Source organism: Solea solea, chromosome 2 (genome assembly GCF_958295425.1).
Source record: "Solea solea chromosome 2, fSolSol10.1, whole genome shotgun sequence".
In the NCBI taxonomy this organism is placed as follows: Eukaryota; Metazoa; Chordata; class Actinopteri; order Pleuronectiformes; family Soleidae; genus Solea; species Solea solea.
This window is the reverse complement of record NC_081135.1, coordinates 19,196,222-19,213,768: the sequence shown is the minus strand read 5'-3', so window position 1 is coordinate 19,213,768 and position 17,547 is coordinate 19,196,222. Positions and strand designations below refer to the sequence as shown.

Below are 17,547 nucleotides of genomic sequence, written 5' to 3'. Positions count from 1 at the left end.
CTCCCGGGCTATCGTTCTATGTGCACGTATGTTTTTGTTGTGTTTACCCACAATGCCCTGCGTTGTAGTCTGCTTCCTGCATTTGGTAAACTGAGACCTACATTTTAGGCGGACCAGAGTTTGCTTCTTTGGTGCCCATCAGAGTTATTTCCACATCTCATGCATTGTCTCGATTTTAAAGCCAGCACTTTAAAGAATATTTATACCTCATAAAATAAAATAAAATAAAAAGTATAAATTAAATATATGATATATGGTAAATATATTGTTATTTTACTTATTGGTTTAAGTCGGCCTTATCTATTTATGTCCTGTTAGTTCATCTCTTCCTCTTTTTTTTATTTGTTGTAAACTCAGTCCCTGTGTTGGGCCGCTATAGAAAAATGGCTACCTTTGCCATTTTGCAAAGCCCATTGAAGTACATATAAAAGGCTTATTCTAAGGCTATGAATACCAAACAAATTTTATTTTAAAGTGATTATACACTTATGTGTAGTTTACTCAATTTCTGTTAATAAATAGTCAACAAATAAATGTTACACGTTGGAACTTTAAATTCCTGTTTTTAACTTATTTTGATGAATATATATTCTCTTTTTTTCATTTGATTTATTTTGCACAATAACATACGGGAAAATGACAAAATGCTTCACCACAAAACAAAATCTCACTGAACTACAAAGAACACAGTACTACACTGCTTATAAAACCACAATAGTCTCCACCATGATAACACAATAACCTCTTTTTTTATTATTTATTATTTTTAAAATGTAATTTTCATGAAAGCTGAACAGAAAGAGAAAATAAGAGAAATACTTCCTGAGCAGTGGTGTGATGGGAGTTGAACTTAAAGCTGCTGACCAATGAGAACGAGGCTGTGCAGTCATGCCAGCAGCAGCATCACTGTGTGTGTGTGTGTGTGTGTGTATACTTGTGTGTGTGTGTGTGTGTGGGTGAGGGGGGTAAATCTGGACACCGTCTCTGAACAGAAAAGGACCCTCTGCAGACAGGCCGTGCTTCTTCTTCCTCTGCCTCTTTCTGCTGCCCGTCTCAATGTGCTTGTCACCAAATGGAAGCAGAAGTGTTGAACCCCCAGATGGTGATGGCGGACGTCAATGGCAACAATAAGACCTCAACCGCGGAGCTGGAGGTGCTGAAGCTTCAGGAGCTGGTGCGAAAACTGGAGAAGCAAAACGAACAATTGCGCACCAGAGCGAACGCTGTAAACAATTGCTCCGTGGGCCCTCATCATGTCCAGACGTCGCTGTCGTGTCTGCACGGGGGTACAGCGTGTACGAGTGACACATTCCACAGCAAATATGTCCTTTCCAGTCCGACACAGTCGTACTCTTGTGCCCCAGAACCCCGGAGTCCAATGGAGGAGCAGTTCGCCTATTTCCAGCCGAGCATGGTGTCTCCTGATGCCGCCGTGGAGAACAGAGGCGCCGCTGCTGGAGGAGCTGGAGGCGCTGGAGGAGCCTCCACTGTTCTGGATGAGCTGGATGTTTTGGACTTGAACACCTTGCTCCCTGTTGGAGAGCCTGAAACCTGGTAACCACTCTCATTAAACAGCAACCATTATATTTGTATATGCATATACAGACTATACAGACTATTTTTATAATCATAGTAAGTTTGTGCTTTTCTTTAAATAATGAAAATAGGTAATAATAATAATAATAATAATAATTTGATTTATCAGCTTCTTAAGTGTGCTTATATTCTTGTGTCTTTGCTCCACATAACAAAGAAATGATCAAAATGTTATTATTGGTTTGTGGACAAAACAAGACACGAGAAAATCATTCTTTTGAGGTTTGGAAAACAACAACCAATATTTTTCAACATTTTATAACACTTAATGGATCAAACAACCAATAATGACCGAATAATCAAAAGATTAATCTATTATAAAAGTTGCAGCCCTAAAAAACATCATTGAGGTTTATTGGATGCTTCACAATATATATATGTTTATAAAAAAATATCCCAAATTCACCATAATCACGATATCAGCATGCACGATATATGTTATTATGTTATTGTTATTGTTATTATAACACTATAAATTGTTATTATAACACTATAAATCATACGGCAACACCCTCATACCCCACTACTTGTTGGGCACAAAAATCAGAGGGTAATGACAGGCAATACATTTGGATTTAAATTGTTATGTTTACATACAGTACATATTAAAGTAAATCTGATTTGTCACTTTCTGGGGGTCTATGTTAGAATGAAACCCACAGCAGAAAGACTACTTATACTTAAGCATGTGTTTGTTTATCACAAGTATATCTGGTTAGTTTTTAAAATTAGTCGACTTTATCATGATAAATATTAGATAATAAAAGAGTGAAGATTCGGCTCCTGAGTGAAAATTATAGAAACCAGTTAATTGTGGTTTAAATCTTCCTTTATGGAACAAAACCAGCAAGCACTTGGAGTTTAACAGGGAAACATTTCACAAATCTGAGGCAAAACATTCATAGAAAGATGTATGTCTCAACTAGAGCTGCAACTAACTATTATTTTCGCAATTAATCGAGTAATTAAAAATGGTGATCAGTGTTTGTCAAACCTGGAAATAATGAGGTTCTCAAAATGTCTTGTTTTGTCCACAAACCAAAATGACTCAGTTTAAATGATTTATTTGTTATCTGGAGCAAAGAAACCAGAACATATTCACATTTAAGAAGCTGAAACAATCATAAAGCTTGTTTAAATAATGAAAAAAGCTTCAAACCGATTAATCGATTATCAAAATAGTTGACGATATTTAATTATTGCCCAGCACAAATTGCCAGTCATATTGTCATTGCGATGTTCAGCATTGTCGTACATTTTCTTATTTTACTTCATAGGCCAGGGGTCTGTCAATAACCACACCTCTAAGTGAGACTGTATCCTGTTATTGATGACTTAATTGATTCCTCTTCAAGAATTCTTGCAGACAGAGTGGCTTCTTTTTGGACACATATATTTGGGCTTTGCTGTGTCTGCAGCAGAGGTACAGTATCAGTGTCGAGTAAAACAGCACCAGGATGAAATTAGAAACAATGACCTGCTTCTTCAGCCTGTGATCAAACAGCTCGTCTTTGTGTGCAGTGTTCAGCCTCAGGCTTGGACTACATTGTACTGTATGAAACGATATTTCTGCAGCGCCGGGTATCTGATGTGATGATGTGGAAAAATGTAGCACTGATCCATCGAGTGTGTCAGTGAATATTCACTTCATTTAACATCACTTTCTGACCCCCTAAGTCAGTGTAAACACCATGGCCTAGTTTTCCTATTATCAGGTCAGGTCTGGTCTCATATTCTTTCACACACAGCTTTTTATAGCTCAGTTTAGGTTATTTTTAATGATATCATTCCAACACAGTCACATATTGCCCATGCACTCAAATGTTAAAGCACAACAAAATTACAACCCTTAGCCAAATTGTGTCTGTGTCAGATTTACAACAGGAAATATGCAAAATATAAAATATGCAATATAACAAAGTACAAAAACACTAAGTATTCAATAAAGTTCTCAAGTAAAAAATAAGTAAACACAACAAACAGGTAGAAGTTATGAGTATAGAATAGCAGCAGATAGTATGAATGCATGGTGTATTTTCCTCTATTAATCTTTTATTCATTGTATTCATTTATTTATTCATTTGTTTATTTCAGTGGCAACACAAAAAAACTGGTGTCAGGTTATAATAACATGAAACTGATGTATTGCAAATAAAAGGTCGTCATAAAATATAGCAATACAATAGCTAAGTTAACATATTATAGTGACATTTTAGAACGTATTCATAGATTTAACCTTACAAGTATCCTCCTACACCGAGAAGCGATAATATCACAAACCTCTCACCATAGCAGTTTTGTATAAATGTCCTATAAATCACTGCACGGAATGAAGCTGTCACCACTTTAATTTTTATGTTACAGTCTAGGTTTCATTGCTCACGCTGTTTGTCAATAAAGTGGCAATTGCTCTTTGTGGAAATGTTGCACTTTATGTGTGTATTGGCGTTTGTATTTCATGATCCTTGTACACAGCCACAGGTTTAGTTTCGCTAGAAAGAAGCTTTACAGTACTGGGTTGTGCGTCTGAGAAATATGGACACTATAAACTGGTATTTTACGTGGGCGCAGATTGTTCTACAAATAAAATACAACAGCCTCCAGCTTTTTTTCAGTCCTGATCTCGTTGTAAAGCAACTGTGTTATAAAAGCGTAAGGAAGCCAGACTAAACTGTGTGTTTTTCTGTGTGTTTCAGGCTGTATGTGAGTCCCAAAGCTAAGCTGCAGGGTGAGAGTTTACTCAAGCCGCTTCAGTGGTGCAGGCAGGTCCTGGACCATCTGGGGCCTGAGGTAGCGCTCTCCAAGATCACGTTCTGTCACAGACTAGACCAAGGTACGATGCGTTTGCCACTGTCGTCAGATTAACAGCTGTCATCATATGCTGCCACATCTGTCTCTGCGGCTGCTGACATGGGATTATAAGCCGTGACACAAAATGTCTCCACGTGCAACAGGATTTCAGCTGCGGTTTCCGAGCCGTGGGAGCATTTCACTTCACGTGGCTCAGTCGGGTCGTTTTATTCATATTTATAGGTTTTTAAGTACCACAGCTGACTTCCCAAGCAGTGATTCTAGATAAGTGTTTCACATATCAGTGTTTCCAGAGAACAATAAAGATCAGTTAAAGGGGTTTGTAACTGCAGATCTAAAACAAGAATCCATTCCATGCTATTGGAATTACAATTGTGTTAGGCAGAAAACAAACTCTTGCATCTTTAACAAGTGGTTTATCCAACCATGCATCTATTCAACCCTTCCATCTTTCCCTATCAACTCCTGACACCTTCAGTAATATGCTGTATCAGACCTATAGCTTTTATTTGCTACAGGACAAAGGTGACAGCCCTACGTACATCTTGGTGAAATACAAATGTTTACATTGAGCTTCCTTCAGGAAAACCCTACAGATTCGTACTAGTCTTGCAGTCTACTGTTTTTGTGGTTTTAAAGTATATTTAGAATAATACAATGAAACATTGAACAACTTTTCTGTCCGTATACACGACGATAAACGTCATTTTTATACTAACGGAATAGTTTCAATAGCTGAGGATGAAAGCCTTTTGATTTTTGACTTTCTTCTCTATCTCCAGCAAATCTCCAGCAAATCATCCTGAATGTAGGTTTACTAACGTGACAATACATCCACGAGTAGCATTCGTTCATTTGGTACATTATCATCATCATACTATGCTGCATGTGCAATAATCACATCGCAGGGAACATGCAATGTAAGGTTAAATAGATGGAATAGACCTCTGCTTCATTCAAACAAAAATATTTATTTAGTCAAATGCTGCTATGCTGCTCCCTTTAAGATCAAGAAAGTATTTGTGTGTATCATGATTTTTCCTCTCTATACAGATGCTCTTCACTTTACAATCACCCCAAATCACTCTAGAATGATTAGATATTTCAGAATAGAGTTGTCCAGTTATTCCTGTGAAACATTCAGGTTTTCAATATTGCAATATTTCCAACCCCAAAATATTAAAATGTTTCCACAACAAGGATAAGATGTTTATAAGCACTAATACGTTATTACAGGATCTTATGACAAACCCTTTCATAATCGGATACGAGTGTACTATTAAATGACATTTGCTGCTGGACCCGATGTCATATTTGGTGCTTAACTGTTGCTGCACTAGTGCAAGGGGATATGGTTGCCATAGAAACCGTGCTTACATTAACTGGGTTTTTGAGAAAGATTTGTCCAGCACTCCATTCAAAGCAGCCTACACAAGAGCCTCTTATATATGCTGCTTTGATGTGTGTGCATATTTTAATTTTGCAGATATCAGGTCTTCTCACATGATAAGCCTGTTTTGTACACACACACACACACACACACACACACACACTGTAATTCACTTCTGCATGTTTGTGTTTTGAAGTGCTGATTAGTGTGTGTACAGTTCAAGGTCCTCTTCTAAAGTGGTATTCACTGAAGGTTGGTTCTCCTCCTCTGGGTCATGAATGCATCATTGTCCCAGCAGGAGTTGTTTGTGTAACTTGCTGTGAATGCCTGCGTTTGAGGCTAATTGTGTCAGGAATGCCAAATGTGTGGCTCTGTCAGGTGTGTGCCAGTCTGACTACAAATCAGTGTTTGTAAACTCTGTGTTTACACACTGAAGACACATGTAATTTGAAGCTATTCAATGCTAATCAGCACGGGTTAGTAAAAAAAAAGAGAATAGTTCCACTTCATTATAAAGCTTGTTTAATTGAGCATTTATGAATTGCAAATTATTGGCATGTAAAAATACATGATAAAATTATATTACAACTTGAAAGCAAAGCCTTGGAAATAAAGCAGTGTTTTATATTACTGATCTTCAAACCTCATAAATGATCATCAATAAAAGCATTATAAACCTTTTTATATGTTATAAAATTGGTGTTTCATGAAATTAATAATACAGGAAGCATCAAATTAGAAATCCCAAAGTAGATCTAATTCTGATTTTGGCACATGAACGTAGCCTACATGTAAAATCCCTGCTTATCTTCAGATCCCAATCTGTAGTTTAGTCCAGTAAGCCACAGCAGTAAGCTAAACCCCATCTTACTATTTGAACTGTGTCCCAGTAATTTTAAAACATCAATACTTATCTATAAAAAGCAGATCAGCATTTGGCTAAAGTGTGTTAAAATATAATAACTGTACTGAATGTGGGTATGTGGCTGTACGACAAAGCAAATCCACTCACTTGTCCTTCCCTGTGATCTGGTGTGTAGATAAGCGGTGGCGAGGACTCCCCTCCGTCCGTCCATACAGCTGCATAGAGGGGCTGTCCACCCTCAGCTGCCCTGCCCTGCCTTACACAAAATCTGCTGCACAAACCGAGACCCCAGGTAACTCAACTACACTTCATCCTTTCATTGTCTGCCTCTTTATCCTCCACATGTGGGTCGCGGGAAGCTGGAGACAATCCCAGCTGACATAGGGTGAAAAGTGGGGTACATCCTGGACAGGTCACCTGTCCATCACATGTCAAACACGCTGTTCACTCACTCACACCTATGGTCAATTTAGAGTGTCCAATTAACCTTTGCATGTTTTTGGACTGTGGGAGGAAACTGGAGAACCCAGAGAAAACCCACACGCACACAGGGAGAACATGCAAACTCCACACAGAAAGGCCCTTGGTCTCATCAGGATTCAAACCGGTGACCTTCTTACTGTGAGGCAATAATGCTAGCCACACATTACACTCGATATAAGCACAAAACAGTCGCTCTAACTTCTTATGGGCTTCTTAAAATCCTATGTAGATGTAAGGGTTTGAGTGTAGACTAACACTATGCATCATTTGTGCACTCACAAAATGCTTGTGTAATACTTCTCAGCTGCTACTGTGAATAATTATAGTTTTGGCAGCAAAATTAGATATGCATGTTTGAGTGATTATTCATGTATGAATCCTCTCCCTCCTTTTCTGTGCCTCTCTCTTTTCAAGCCCGATCACCGGCATCGGGTCAGTCACTTTTACCCCCGAATCTCCCGCTCAGGACCAGCTGCAGCCTGAGTGACCGAGCACCCACCTTCCTCTCAAACTCCACTCTCCACAGTAAGACTCCTCTGGTTCTCTGTCTTCTCTGCTCTGTCATTCATCTCTGTGTGACTCCCCAATCATATGTGTAGAAGATACGCAAAAATATCTAGGGAGGGACACATCTTTGGTGGCATAAATGTCTGTTTTCCTGTGTGTTTTTTAGACACGGGTCGCCGGCATGCAGCCATCAGCGCTCAGTCTTCCGTGGACAGTGAAGTGGGTGTGTCCGAACTGGACGATGACTCCATCTCCATGAGCTACAAACTGCAGGACATGACAGATGTGGAAGTCATGGCACGACTTCAGGAAGCGAGTGAGTTGACTGTCAAACTGTCTTGTGGGCATTAAAGAGAATAGAGGAAACACAATATAGTCGAAGTGCAACTCGCTGAATCCCAACCTGTTGAAATCTGCCTGTGGCAGAAAATAAAGCATTAATCTAATAATATTCTGATGCATATCCATCTGTAGAGCCTGGAATGGAACACTCTGTGTGGGACTAAAATTAAAAATAATGTTTAACCTGTGAATAGTTGAACTTTAATAGATAGAAATGTCTTATTGATTGAGGACAGACTTCACTATGTACTGTAGGTTAATGGCATTGAGGCTCACGGTTACCTCAGATTAAAGCACTGGTCTCCTTGTAGGTCTCCGACAGGACTACGCCTCTACCTCAGCCACAGTCAGTCGTCGCAGCTCCAGCTTCTCCTTACACTCACTGAGGCGCAGTGAGCTGGATCTGGAGGAGGAGGACGAGGAGGACGAAGGCTACGACCAGCTCCCTCCCCCCCAGCCTCGACTGTTCCGCACAGAGTCTATGCAGAGGGGCAGCCTACCCCACTCTCACACTTTCTCCAGTATCAGAGACTGCAGACGCAACTTGTCCACCCCTCAGTTTTCACTCAGTGGACTCTCCCAGTATTCTGGACCTTCCAGCCTTACCACAGAAACACATACAGTGTATAGGAGCAGCACAGGTGAGTGTCTCATGACCAGCAACTGTAAAGTGACTTAATATCCTCCTAAATAACAAAGTCACTGCAAGAGTTTAGATTTTTTTTCTCTGAAATAGACTTACAGTAAATGTCCCAATTCAAACAGAAATCTTCTTTACAGAATGACCCACATTTAAGATGTTTCCAATTTCTGTATGTGCCAAGATGGTTTTAAGAAGGGCTCTTGTTTGCTGGATTTAAAACACATCCCCTTTTCCATCATTTGCAAGAGTGACTGATGTTGTCGTCTAATTTAAACTTGCCTGGATATCTGGAAATATAGTAGGACATTCACATCCGGTGTATAATGACATTTTTGGAAGTATTTGCATTCGTGCCAAGCATTTGATGAGCAGTTTGATGTGATTCTCATATCTTTGTGAAGCATATAAAGTATCAGCCAGCAGCTGGTTTGCATAGCTTAGCAGGTCAGAAACAGAGGGAAACAATTAGACGTACTCTGCCCAAAGGTGACAAATGGCGTATCCAGCTCGCCTTGGCACGGCACGGCACGACATGGCACAGTTTAGGTTGCATCTCCACTACAAAAAAGTACCTACTCTGGTTTGGCAATTCCGAGTCAACACCTGCAAAACCCGATTTGGTTTGTTGTTTTGGTTGCATAGAGAAGCTACGGCGAAGCATGCCCAACCTGATCCGAGCTCCCAGCATGCCCAGTGTTCCCAGTATTCCGTGCCTGGCTTCCCCCATCACCCCACCCTCCCACGGCCCCTCCTCCTTGCCAACGATATCCTCCCTCCGAAACAGCCAGAGCTTTGACTCATCAAGTGGACTTGCACGACTCCAGTCCTCCAGTAAGACACTTTTCCTCACTTCTATGAATAAATCAGCCACTCAAGGCTCATTTTTATTCATGAGTTAATAAAGAGTGCTTTTTTTTGAAGGCATGGCAATTTCAACCGCAGTAATTGAAATTCTCCCACTGATGTTAAAGCGGCTTTCATCCAACTGTTATAACACTCTTCCTGTGTTCCAGTTCCTTCACCCGGCAGCTTGAGCCAGCGGGTCCAGAGTGTGGCAAACTTCCCCACCACTCCCCGACACCCGCTGAAGGCCACAGCCTACGTGAGCCCCACAGTGCAGCAGGGCCCCACTCTGTCCACCTCTACCAGTCTGCACTCCATCCCGAGCAGCATTGCACTGTCTCAGCCTGTAAAACCCAGCAACAGTATGGCACCACAGCCCCTAAAAGCCAGCCCCAACCAAACAGTCCATCGCAGCTCCCTTCCTCGCCCAGCCTCCTTTGTAGGAACTAGTGGAGTTCTACGTGCAAGCAAACTCACCCCACCCACCCGCAGGTAAGGGCAGATTCACAATTTTTCAAAAATACTACCCCTATTCTGGTAATACGAAGCTAAAAGTATTCCTTTGACATACAAATAATGTTACATTATTTCTGTTGACAAAGACCAAACAGAGGCAGAATAATAATATCATCAACAGCAAAAAAAAAATCACCAGAAGTTGTGCATTACAGCGTTAAGTCTTTTTTTCGAGCAACTAACTGTGTAATGGTCCAAACGGATTCATATTTTTAATTGGCTTACAAACTAAATGCTTTTTTTGGGGATATGCTTGTGCTTGTGATATTGAAGGTTTTTAGTCAGTAGTTATAGTTGCCTGATGTTTATCAACCAAACAAATATTTGAAAGGAATGCATGAAAACCATTGTTAGTTGCTGCACTCTACTGTGAACACCACACCAAGTTCATAATACGGACACAGCACTGAGTGAGGTGCTTTTGCTTTTCACTCAATGTCACATATTTGTGTTTTACTTTATTAAATGTAGGATTTTAATTGACTGGTTTGTTTCCATCTGTAGTTTGCTGACCCCCCCAAAGAGCCTGGCTACCCTGAGTGCCCTGAGGGATGGCAGCTGGAAAGATGGCTGCTATTAAACCCCAAATCAACAGAAGAAACAGGGTAATGCTGCATGGGACCCAGCTTGTTTAAAGTGTTGCTGTTAGTGGTTCCCAGAGAGTGACTGTTAATATTTCTGTAAAGCACTACTCTTTGCTGAAGGACAAACGTAGAGACTGTGAACAGTATGGGTCCAGCAGGCTGGATCTGTGTGAAACGATCTGCTGAATCAGACTGATATAACCTGGCAATATTCTGTTATTCAGTTGTTTAATAGGAACTGGATCATCCTTGAGGTTTTTTTTCTTTTTTCTATTAAGGCTTTCATTCAACAAAATGACTTCAACTTTCTCTCCAGTTGAAAGTTTAGCAATCCATAGCTTTTGTACATGCTTTAATTGATTTTTTTCGGACTAATTTTGTTTGCCCTGTTAGACTGTGACATGAGATATGAAACTGAACCTAAATTTAAAGTTTGTACTTACTGTGCCTGTTAAAAACACAGTGAAATTAATGTCTGTTACATTTATTCTCTGGACCTCGTAGCGTTTTTTTTCATGAGGATTATGATTAATGTGTTGAAATTAATTATCTGCTTAAGTTTAAGGTCAAGTATGACATTGGTTAACGGAAGTGTGTTTTATCAGTGTTTGGCCAGTTTCTTTTTTGTTATCGTTTACATGAAATGCTGTGATTTTCGATGTTTTTTCATAAACATAACCGCTGCAAAGATATTGCACATAGAGCCACGATGCTCTTCATGGATGACAAGAATTTAAAGAAGAGGTGAATTTTTAACATGAATAAACACCTTTCAAAGTACTTTGTGTTTTATGAGTCTGTCCTGTATGTAGTTAACTTCCAATAGGGATTAATGGTTATGATCAGTGGTAGATAGCTTTCTATCTATCTGTCTGTCTGTCTGTCTGTCGGTCTATCTATATGTCTGTATGTATGTCTGTCTGTCTATATCTATCATGTAAATCATACAGGTTGGAAACTTATTCATATTTAAGTTCTCATCCTTGCAGTAGGATACACAGTAGTAATTGTTTCGATGGTCACGTGGTAATGCTTCTTCACATTTTAAATCTATTACACATACAGTAGTAAAATAAACATAAAAGTACACTAAATTACATTGCAAATTAAATCATACTTACAATACCTAATAAAAATTGCAGTTAGACATTTTCCCTAAATTGTAGCTCTACTATGTTGTAAAGACACATAAGGGAAAAGAAGTTTCACAGATTGTCTGTGGACATGCTGTAGGCCACATATCCATTCTAAACCAATTTATGCATAAAGCACATTTAAAAACAACATTGTTGACCAAAGTACTGTACAGATGAAAACAAACTGCATCTGCATACCTACTGTACATAATGGGGCGGTTTAAACCTGACAGATTTCTCACATGGAATTCTGGAGCGAAAGTTGTGTAATATTTAACTGCTCAGTGTGTTTATGTTGGATCTCCCCAGTAACACTCACAGCATGATCATTTTACATAGAGAGTAACAGCTCTCTGCTATTTGGAACTTTGGACCTACCTATTTTCTCTTCTCATCAAATTATTATTACTTTTAATTTTAGAAAACAAGTACATAGTGAGCGACTAGCACTGCTGATCTTTTGGAATTTGAGATAATGCCCAACAAAGCCCAGGAGGTATGTGCAATCCATTTGTAATGTAAATGAGCATGTATTGACATTAGTTGCACCTTTATTAAAGTAATAATGGTGCAGCTTTATGTTTTCCCACCTTGAACAGTCAGCATGTCATTTTTATTTTGTTTTTTAGGATGCTGTAATTAACTTGAAGACACTCAAGGAGATTTCCACTCAGCTTGGTTTTGAGTGGGCCACAGTTGCTTATGAGCTTGGCTTCAACCGAAGAGAGATTGGCCGCTTCCACTGTACATCCACAGAGAAGATTGTCCAAGCCAGAACCATGTTGGAGAGCTGGTACAGCATGTGTTTATCATGTTGTTCTGTCATGTATTTACTGTCAGCAGATTCTGTAAATCACTTACTGCACATAATCATCAACATGATGCACACAGGGTTTTTCTTTTGAGGATTAACACTAAACATAAAAGTGTATTTAAGGGGTTAGGGAATCAAAAAGATTCAAATATGGACTTTTTCTTTGCTTTACAGGTATGAGCGGTCGTGGGACAAGCCCAATAAGACCAAGCTGTTGCAGGATGGACTGGAGCGAGCAGGCAGGAGGGACCTGGCAGAAAAGCTGCGCTGTCTCCACTGGGGCCACCAGAAGCTGAGCCGCAGGGTGGAGCTGCCATCCGCCTTTCCTTTCCTCATCACAGTCCATAAAACCATCCACAACCAAGATGCACTACGCAGAATCAATGAGCTCAACAGTAGATACACTGGGTGAAAATGCATCTACTGCCATAGTTCTATGATATATGTATAATATATCATAGTACAGTGCACACTGAAAGTGATCTAACTTAAATTGTCTGAATATCACTGAATTACATAACAAGAATAGAATGTGGATATTACTGTGGTATTTTTTTGTCTCTGCAATAAAGATGTCAAGTGTAATATTCAGGTTCCATCTTGAATTCCTGTTATTGCATTTATGTCACTCTTAAAAAGTTATTCTTATTATATATATATATATATATATATATACATATATATATATAATTATTATTGTTAAATGTGTTAAATGGTATGTTGGGAGCTACACACACACACACACACACTACCATCAACATATAGTATGCACGGAAAACAAGTCATCTGTAGTCACAACATGTTGTGACGACAGCTAAGTAGCTAAGTAGCATAGGCATTCATGGTAATATAAAGAACAATGGAAAAAGCAGTTTGCACTTGTATTGTTACATCACTGCCTTTTCCCATGACTTAATCAGTCACACTCATAAACGAGTTCTCTAAAGTTATGAAATTTAACATAACTGACAATATATTATTGTTTCCAAATTCACTGTTCAGGTTTCTGTAATAGTCTTACAATTACTACTATGTAACAATTATTCGTTTACCATCACTTTTGTCATGTATATTTATATATCATACAATTTATATATCATTATAATATTTTAAATGTTAGATTAATATATTTTCGATAGTGTGTATATTATATTATATATCATATCATATTATATTGTATTGTATTGTATTGTATTGTATTGTATTGCATTATATTATATATTATATTATATTATATATTATATTATATTATATCGTACTGTGTGCATATATGTTAGTTTTTATATTCATTATTACCTTGTTCTTTTCCCCATGAGGATAAATCAATGATATTAATTATTTTTGTTACTACTACTACTACTACTTTCAACTCCAGGGTGACACCATGGGTGACACTCACAACCAAACATAATTTGACCTACTTACGCAAACCAATCAGGGGCCAGGATTTGCTTAGCAAGGTTGGGTGGATGAGCGGTGACCCTTAGCGGAAGTCAGGACAACATTGCCTTCAAAACAAGACATTACACATACTTTATTTTGCATTTTAAGAGTCCATTCCAGCTATTAGAATATGATGAACGCAGAGAATGTCATCAAATCCCATTTAGAGTTTGCTGGATTTAAAATGACGGGGAAATAACGAATATCCATGCACGACATCCTGGAATGAGTCTTTTATTTTGTCAATGTCTCGGATGTGGTGGCTCAGTCCAACCGTGCCTACAATAACACTGTTTTTCATTACTTGTCATTCACAAGTCTCAAACAGACAACAATACTGAGTCATAATTTAATCTAAGGAACCTGGCATTGTGGTTACAGCCAAGTGTCGCGTATAATTTATGGATTGTTTCTGTTTTAAACGCGACAATTTGGTCGTCGGGAGATGGGAATGGGAACGTCGGGGAATGTTGACGTTCACACCGCTCAGCCGTTAGGAAGCTGGTAACCTCTCCCTCCACATCATATGTTTGACTATTACTCACAAAAACAACGTGTCTCGTCGGCGCAGACCATTGTGAGTATGTTATTTGTTATTTGACGCTTCCATTCGACGCAAAGCAGAAGATTCCGCAGCGATGGCTTCGGCTCTGAATGGCTTCAGCGGCCCGGAGGTCCTGGAGGACGTGAATCACGCTCGGGGTTTGATCGCGGAGTTGAAGTCACTGTACGACTGCCGGCTGCTCGTTGATGTTACCATCGGGGTGGAGTGCGAGGAGGAGTCGCTGGCTGACAGCGGCGGGTCAGCGGGAGGTGACACCGACCAAGTGTTCCTGTGCAGCCGCACCGTCCTGGCCGCCGCCAGCCCTTACTTCAAGAGCATGTTCACCGGCGGCCTTAACGAGAGCGTGCAGGAGCGAGTGGTCATCCGCGGCGTGGATTCTGAGTCCATGTCCGTCATCATTGAGTACTGCTACACGGGCATGGTGACGGTCACGGAGGGCAACGTGCAGAGGCTGTACGCGGCCGCCAACATGCTGCAGCTCGAGTACATCAGGAAAGCCTGCTCTAATTTCATGACGAGGCGGCTGGATCTCTCCAACTGTGTGGGGATACTGAAGTTTGCAGACACCTACGACAACCCGGAGCTGAAGGAGGACGCACAGGCTTTCATAGCCAGGAACTTTAATCAGGTGTGTGATGGAGGGGAGCTATGTGATCTGGAACTGGTGCAGCTGAAGGAGTTGCTGTGTCTGGACACTCTGGACGTGGACTGTGAGAGGACCGTATGTTCAGCTGCTCTGCAGTGGGTAGAAGCCAATGTTCCACAGAAAAGGGAGGATGCATTGCAGGCGCTCAAGTGTGTACGCTGGAACTTGTTTACCGATAAGGACAGGTGTTACCTGGAGGGTCTCATGGAAAGGCCACTCATTGAGAAATTCCTTGCATCATTTTTCAACAGGTCTGCAGATGACAGCTGTAGAGTGCCCGAAGCTCAGGGCATACCAAAAAACAGAATTGGTGTAAGTGCAAAAGAAATGATTCTCTTCTTCGGCCTGCCAAACGACCACATCCTGTGTTGTGACCCCTACTCAGAGGACCTGTATTTCGTGGCTCCTCCTTTAGAGGACCTCAGCAGTCAGGATTACAAACGCTCCACCATGGAGTCCTTAATCGCCTGTGCCTCACCTGAAAACAACCTGTACCTTGCCTCCCACCTTTCAAAACACTTCTGGCTGTATAATCCAGTGCTTAACAGCTGGCAGGAGTTGGCAGAGAGGCCTCTGGGGAGGATACACTCAGGGATGTGCTTCCTCAACGGCCATGTGTACCTTTTGGGCGGGAGAAATCCTGTGACGGATGTCAGACTGAAGGAGGTGGAGTGTTATAGTGTTCAGAGGAACCAGTGGACATTTGTGGCACCTCTGCCTCACTCTCTGGGTAAAATGCAGGTGGTGACATTAAATGATCACCTGTATGTGGTAAATAAAAGGAGAATGCTCTGCTACGATCCCAAGAGGAACCGCTGGCGTCACTGTGGGTCACTGAGAAGAGACAAGCTTCACAAGGCCTGCGTGTTTCAGGACCAGATTATCTGTGTGTGCGACACCCCGGTGATAAAAGCCTATAGTCCAGCCAGGGGGGAATGGAAGAGGCTGGGTGATATACCTATTGACAGTCGAGCTTTAAATTATCAGGTGATCCAGCACAACAACAAGCTGCTCCTCCTTACCCAGACTTTACTGCAGCACAACAAAAACAGGGTCCTCATCCATGAATATGACCCAGCCAGAGACACATGGAAGAATGTCATGGCTGTGTATGTGTCCACGCTGGGACCTGTGTGTGTTTCAACGCGTGTGTACCCAGCATGCCTGGGCTCACCTCACAGCTTCTCCACAGAGGAGGACGATGACAGTGGCTCCAGTGCCGATTGGGACTTTGATGGGTTAACAGACGCAGACTCTGATTCTGGCAGCTCTAGCTCTTTCTCAGATGAGAACTGGTAGTAAACTTTCAAACCGTGACAAAGGGACCTTTTCAATTATTTGTAATTCATAGAATGTTTACAGGGTTCTCTTTGCCAGTGGAGATCACAGATCCAGAATTAAATTCAATACAGTATTTGAACCGGTAACTGGGAGTGGATACACAAAATACTTAGAAGTGGAAGATTTACATGTGGAGGGAAGAAAAGACACACTTAACCAGTTGGTACAGAATGGCAATGAGGTTTTTTTTCCCTCTGTCTTTGTCATTTTGGACAACAACGTAAAAGTGGACCATAATGTCTCCCGCCAAACAGAATGATAAAAAATATGCGTACCATTACCACCCTACTTTACGGGAAAACATATAATAGAGATGCAACTGTTTGGAAACGAGTTCCTATGTAGAATGGAGGTTCAGCACAATTGCACTGGTTGAATGAGGGGTATTGCAGGTATTACACCTAAAATTAATATGAGACAGGATTAGGACAGACATTGAGGGAGGAGAGGTTTTGTTTCCAGGTTTGTGTGTTTACTTTTGTCTCTAAGCTCATAAAATCAAAATGTAATGTTTAATTTAGCTCTGTTTAACAAATAAGATAATGAATCACTGAGTTGCATTGCAATCATGTGTGGAATTGAGCCACTGTTACTTATTTGTAAGTGCTTTTACTGCCACCAGTAAAAAAAAAAATCTAAATCATGTAAATCAAAGCTATCAAGACTCACTTAAGGCTCATTTATGGTGCTTTTATGCTTGTAGAGCGATGCATCGTAACTCTGTAGCCCTCACCCTCACTGCTCTCTTGCTATCAAGCAATACATTCACTAGAGGGCAGTGCAGAATCAAGAGTTTATGACAACAACAGACAAGAGGTTGTAATAATGTAACTATTTGCTGTTATTGTTGATCTTGATTGACTCAAAACCTTCCATCACTATTAAAATGTCATTTAGCTTGAAACACTGACTAAACTGTCTGCCCCCAGAGATTCTGGTGATATTGCTCTGTTTTGACTGATTGTATCTGTACACTATATACAGTACAATATGTACCCAACATTTAATAGGGTTGGCGATAC

The 17,547-nt window shown here is 40.4% G+C and overlaps 3 protein-coding genes across 3 annotated transcripts; all 3 read left to right on the top strand.

Moving 5' to 3' along the window:
* The first annotated feature begins 828 nt into the window (after positions 1-828).
* slain1a (SLAIN motif family, member 1a) lies at positions 829-11,360 on the top strand. The gene is made up of 9 exons (XM_058654149.1): positions 829-1,554; positions 4,293-4,429; positions 6,838-6,954; positions 7,560-7,670; positions 7,819-7,968; positions 8,306-8,635; positions 9,280-9,468; positions 9,651-9,972; positions 10,501-11,360. Exons 1-9 carry the CDS (start codon positions 1,073-1,075, stop codon positions 10,574-10,576), a joined length of 1,914 nt encoding a protein of 637 aa, XP_058510132.1. The 5' UTR covers positions 829-1,072; the 3' UTR covers positions 10,577-11,360.
* Positions 11,361-11,956: 596 nt separating this feature from the next.
* On the top strand, positions 11,957-13,050 carry wu:fc50b12 (uncharacterized protein LOC103911624 homolog). Its single transcript, XM_058623037.1, has 3 exons — positions 11,957-12,212; positions 12,346-12,509; positions 12,705-13,050. Exons 1-3 carry the CDS (start codon positions 12,192-12,194, stop codon positions 12,940-12,942), a joined length of 423 nt encoding a protein of 140 aa, XP_058479020.1. The 5' UTR covers positions 11,957-12,191; the 3' UTR covers positions 12,943-13,050.
* A 1,221-nt stretch (positions 13,051-14,271) lies between these two features.
* kbtbd7 (kelch repeat and BTB (POZ) domain containing 7) lies at positions 14,272-17,513 on the top strand. Its single transcript, XM_058618250.1, has one exon. It carries the CDS (start codon positions 14,612-14,614, stop codon positions 16,481-16,483), a length of 1,872 nt encoding a protein of 623 aa, XP_058474233.1. The 5' UTR covers positions 14,272-14,611; the 3' UTR covers positions 16,484-17,513.
* Positions 17,514-17,547: the final 34 nt, after the last annotated feature.

What these genes read in the sequence shown, in the direction of transcription:
- wu:fc50b12 (XM_058623037.1), top strand. Translation starts at nt 12,192, where the DNA reads ATGCCCAACAAAGCCCAGGAG. An exon ending in TGCCCAACAAAGCCCAGGAG is followed by an intron (nt 12,213 to 12,345) that starts GTATGTGCAATC and finishes TTTGTTTTTTAG; the next exon opens with GATGCTGTAATTAACTTGAA. An exon ending in AGAACCATGTTGGAGAGCTG is followed by an intron (nt 12,510 to 12,704) that starts GTACAGCATGTG and finishes TTTGCTTTACAG; the next exon opens with GTATGAGCGGTCGTGGGACA.
- kbtbd7 (XM_058618250.1), top strand. Translation starts at nt 14,612, where the DNA reads ATGGCTTCGGCTCTGAATGGCTTCAGCGGCCCGGAGGTCCTGGAGGAC.
- slain1a (XM_058654149.1), top strand. Translation starts at nt 1,073, where the DNA reads ATGGAAGCAGAAGTGTTGAACCCCCAGATGGTGATGGCGGACGTCAAT. An exon ending in CTGTCACAGACTAGACCAAG is followed by an intron (nt 4,430 to 6,837) that starts GTACGATGCGTT and finishes TCTGGTGTGTAG; the next exon opens with ATAAGCGGTGGCGAGGACTC. An exon ending in GGCACGACTTCAGGAAGCGA is followed by an intron (nt 7,969 to 8,305) that starts GTGAGTTGACTG and finishes GTCTCCTTGTAG; the next exon opens with GTCTCCGACAGGACTACGCC.